Here is a 3,719-nt window from a genome sequence, read left to right as displayed (position 1 = left end):
TAAATTAGGGACGGCTAGCACAGATAGCCCTCGAGTAGCTTTGTGCGAAATTCAAAAACAAACATACACACAAACAATTAACCTATATTCGTTTTATGTAGATATTTTTGTTTATGGTTATTTTTAGATTCCAAACAGATAAGACGCGTCAAAATTTATTCCAGCTTGAAACGAGAGTGCTTCTCTTTTTTATATTAATATATACACATACAAATGTTGTATAAAATTATTACAGTTAATTTTTAATTTCTCTAAATAGCGTCTAAAGTTTGCACACATAAAGATTAGTATTTATTTCACCGACAATAACAAACTTAAAGTGATTTGTTGAAATTTAAACCCTTATACAAATCTACAAACAGTTAAGAAATAATCAAACTGTTCTATGATTTAGCTATTACAAGAAACAACTATTCCTGTTGGATAATATTAATAGTTTCTCTAAATCAACGTTAAGAAAAATGTCAGGAGACGAACCATGAAAACTAAATATTTTAATGTTAAATAAAACTAAAGTGTTTTGTCAGTTAGTTGGTTGATTAGTGGCATTCTGTAGAAAGATATTCTTATGATGATAAAACATGCCAGTACTTCAGTGAAGACGTCTGGACATTTCTGTGACGTGGATACCAACAGAATAAACAGAACTGGTAACACACACACACCTCTTCAGATTGGTTTACTGTCTATGGTTTTTGTCACAAGTCTAAATTGTAAACTGTGGTAACTTTTTGTTCCAGTGTTTTATATCAGTTTCAGGTTTATTCGTAAAAGAGTGAGTTGAATATTTTATGTTCTCAACAAAAACACACTTAATGTTTTTTAATATTCCGAACAACTGTTTATCAGAGTCAATTAAATGTTACGATTCGAAACATTACATTAATAATATAACTTATGACGGTTTTGGTTAATAATACTCAATACATGATAAATAATGAAGAGAAACCTTGTTGAAAAACATCTTTGTAAGACATATATAGGTTTGAACACATTTTTATGTATATATATGTTTATATAACATTTGAAATTTTAACCAGAATATCGCTTTAGGCTCACTCTTTCTCTTTATTTGAGCATGTGTTTCATGTTTATCTTTGTCACATTGAAAACAAATTGTAAGTCTACACATTTAGCTTCACTGTTATAACATTTAATGTACCACATAAAACCAAGATGATAATTGTAAAACATTCTTGATGATGGAAAACATACTTGAAATAAAAATGTATCTCAGAACGACAGCTATGGGTATTAGCACTTATTGATAAGCAGAGAACAACGTTTTGACCTTCCTAGGTCATCTTGAGGTTAACAAAAAGAATTTTGAGATACGATTCTAAAACATGTTCTCCCATAAGGAAACTATACCTGGAAATGTTTTTATTTTCTCTCTCATTCTCTTGTCCAGTCGCTCTTTCTGTTCCGAAGTCATGTGATCACGCCAATCGCCAATTTTCCCTTTTCTAAAAAAATCGATTTTCTTGAAATTTTCCATATCGTTCTCCGACGTTGGTGCTGGAAGATTTCCTGGATCAGCTTTTTCCTGAACTTCTTGGGACAGAGGCTCGAAAAATGGAATTCTATTCTTCATGTAGACAAAACTAGTGTGATTTAGTATTTTACTCAGAAGATCTTCGTCAGCCAAGATTTTCTTACCGTATTCTTCTCCAAGAAAGTGTGCAATTTGAATCACTGCTTCTCTGTGATTATTTTTCATATTCTCGTAAGTTAAAAAGAGGACATTGGGGTCGTCTTTATGGACAAACCACGAAATCAAATGATCAAAGTAGTCATTCCATGCCACTTGACCTCTGATGAAACATTCGAAGAAATCATTAAATGTTCCTTCTTCAAACTGGTTCACAGACACCATGTGTTTAGTGTGAAAGAAATACGACACACAGCAGTCCCAGGGGTTCCTGACAACGACAATATACTTACATTTCGAGCTATAAGGGGTGTAAGCGAATGGAAAATGAACTTTGAAGGCTCTAGGGGGTGGAATATGTTCTACAGTCTCAGTTCCTGTGAGCTCAAGGAAAGGAATTTCATTACCAAACATTTCATGAATTTGTGGAGGTGTCGCCCCTTCGTTAAGAATCTCCCATACTATATATTGAGTCCAGGTTGTACCACACTTTGGGTAAGTGACAATTATTACATCTCCTGGTTTGGGTTGGAATCTCATAGCAGCTCGGACTCTGTCCTCTTTGAACAAACCCTTGGGGATTAACAACCCGTCGATAAGTTGCGTTTGAGGTTTGATAAAATCTGTCATTTCGTCCTCCAAACGACCAGCTATATCTGTGATGTAAACACCATAAATTATATATCTATAGTATAATACAAGAGGAAGGTAAGAAAAATATGGTAGGTTCACGATAAACTTTTTATAAATAAATATCTCAATTATCCAGCTACATAATATTTAAGTTAATAAACATAGTAATATCTTTTTGTAGTCGCCACGTGTAAAAAGTCATTTACATTAAAGAAATAGACAACATTCTATATCCTTTTATCTAACATATAAAAATAAAAACTTATTAAATTATGTTTATCAATTTCTACTTACAAGCTACTATAAACTGGAAATGAAAAAACTACAGTACGATCAAGTGATGGAACTATATAGCAACCGTTTTACGTACCAATCAGACAGATTGTACTTGAGTAAATAACCACTTATTACTAGCTGAACTTTTTATCGCTGTTTTAGCTCAATGACGTCAATATAAACAAACCCAACAACGGTACAGGTAGTGTCTTTCATCTACGTTACAGGGGCCGCTGTAGATTTGTTTGCGCGCATAGGCATAGTTGGAAAGTGTTTACGAAAAGTAGGCTTAATATTACATAACTTCGTGCAGTATTAATAAAAACTTTGTATATATTTTTTTTTGAAATGACAGCACATATTACATAATACACCAAAAAGTGTAATATATTATTTAACCATTTTATCAGTTAATAACTTTCTTAAAAAATAAATTTATTGAAGTTTCGCTAAATCATATGAACAAAGAAAAAAAGGAAACCAGATTTGGTTAAAAAATTACCGTTAACAGTATTCTTTGATAGATTGTTTAGACAGAGTATTCATGATGAAACTTTGTAAAATGGATGACAATTGCCTGTTGTGGAGACAAACATGTAGAGGACGGTGTTTCAAAAGTCTTCCGCCTTTCGTCTTCAAGTCAATGTGTGTGCAAAATGTCATATTAACATGGTAGTAGTTTTGGTTTTTAAACCTCCAGCGAAAAAATCCAAGAGGCAAACCAATGGCGCTCAGAAACTGTTGTTTCTCTTTAGTCCCACACGCATTCCTAGGTTATTCATTTCACAGAAATGAAGGAGTCGATTTAATATGATTTTCTCCATCAGTTTGCCAAGACAACTTAACAGACTGATGGGTCGGAAGTTGTCAGGATTTGTCCTGTTTGTTTCTTTCTTTGGTATCGTAGTGATAATGGGTTTTTCCATGGGTTTGGGTAACAACCAGTTGTTAGTGAGATGTTCATGATATTTGTGAAATGTTGTAAGAAGAGACTAGAACTGTTTTTGAGAATAATATTTGGTATTTGGTCATGTCCGGGTGAAGTGTCCTTTCATGTTAATTATGAGTTCAGTGATGGTGATTTTTCAAAACACTGAACTTGAATAGCTTTCTAGTGTCTTACCAGGGAATTGGGGTGTGAAAGATTGATTTGTATGGA

General features: G+C 33.1%; 1 protein-coding gene across 3 annotated transcripts; it reads right to left on the bottom strand.

Moving 5' to 3' along the window:
- Positions 1-218: 218 nt before the first annotated feature.
- On the bottom strand, positions 219-3,396 carry LOC143254096 (sulfotransferase 1E1-like). 3 transcript variants are annotated; one of them, XM_076508868.1, is made up of 2 exons: positions 3,063-3,396; positions 219-2,307 (listed from the first exon to the last, which is right to left on the bottom strand). In XM_076508868.1, the coding sequence occupies exon 2, from the start codon at positions 2,279-2,281 to the stop codon at positions 1,340-1,342; it is 942 nt and encodes a 313-aa protein (XP_076364983.1). In that variant the 5' UTR covers positions 2,282-2,307; positions 3,063-3,396; the 3' UTR covers positions 219-1,339. The 3 variants fall into 3 exon arrangements, with proteins under 3 accessions (XP_076364983.1, XP_076364984.1, XP_076364981.1); XM_076508869.1 differs by lacking the exon at positions 3,063-3,396 and adding an exon at positions 2,655-2,782; XM_076508866.1 differs by lacking the exon at positions 3,063-3,396 and adding an exon at positions 2,579-2,730.
- Positions 3,397-3,719: the final 323 nt, after the last annotated feature.

The sequence above is a fragment of the Tachypleus tridentatus genome, chromosome 6 (genome assembly GCF_004210375.1).
Source record: "Tachypleus tridentatus isolate NWPU-2018 chromosome 6, ASM421037v1, whole genome shotgun sequence".
In the NCBI taxonomy this organism is placed as follows: Eukaryota; Metazoa; Arthropoda; class Merostomata; order Xiphosura; family Limulidae; genus Tachypleus; species Tachypleus tridentatus.
Note: the sequence above shows the minus strand (reverse complement) of the source record. Positions and strands in the feature narration are given on the sequence as shown.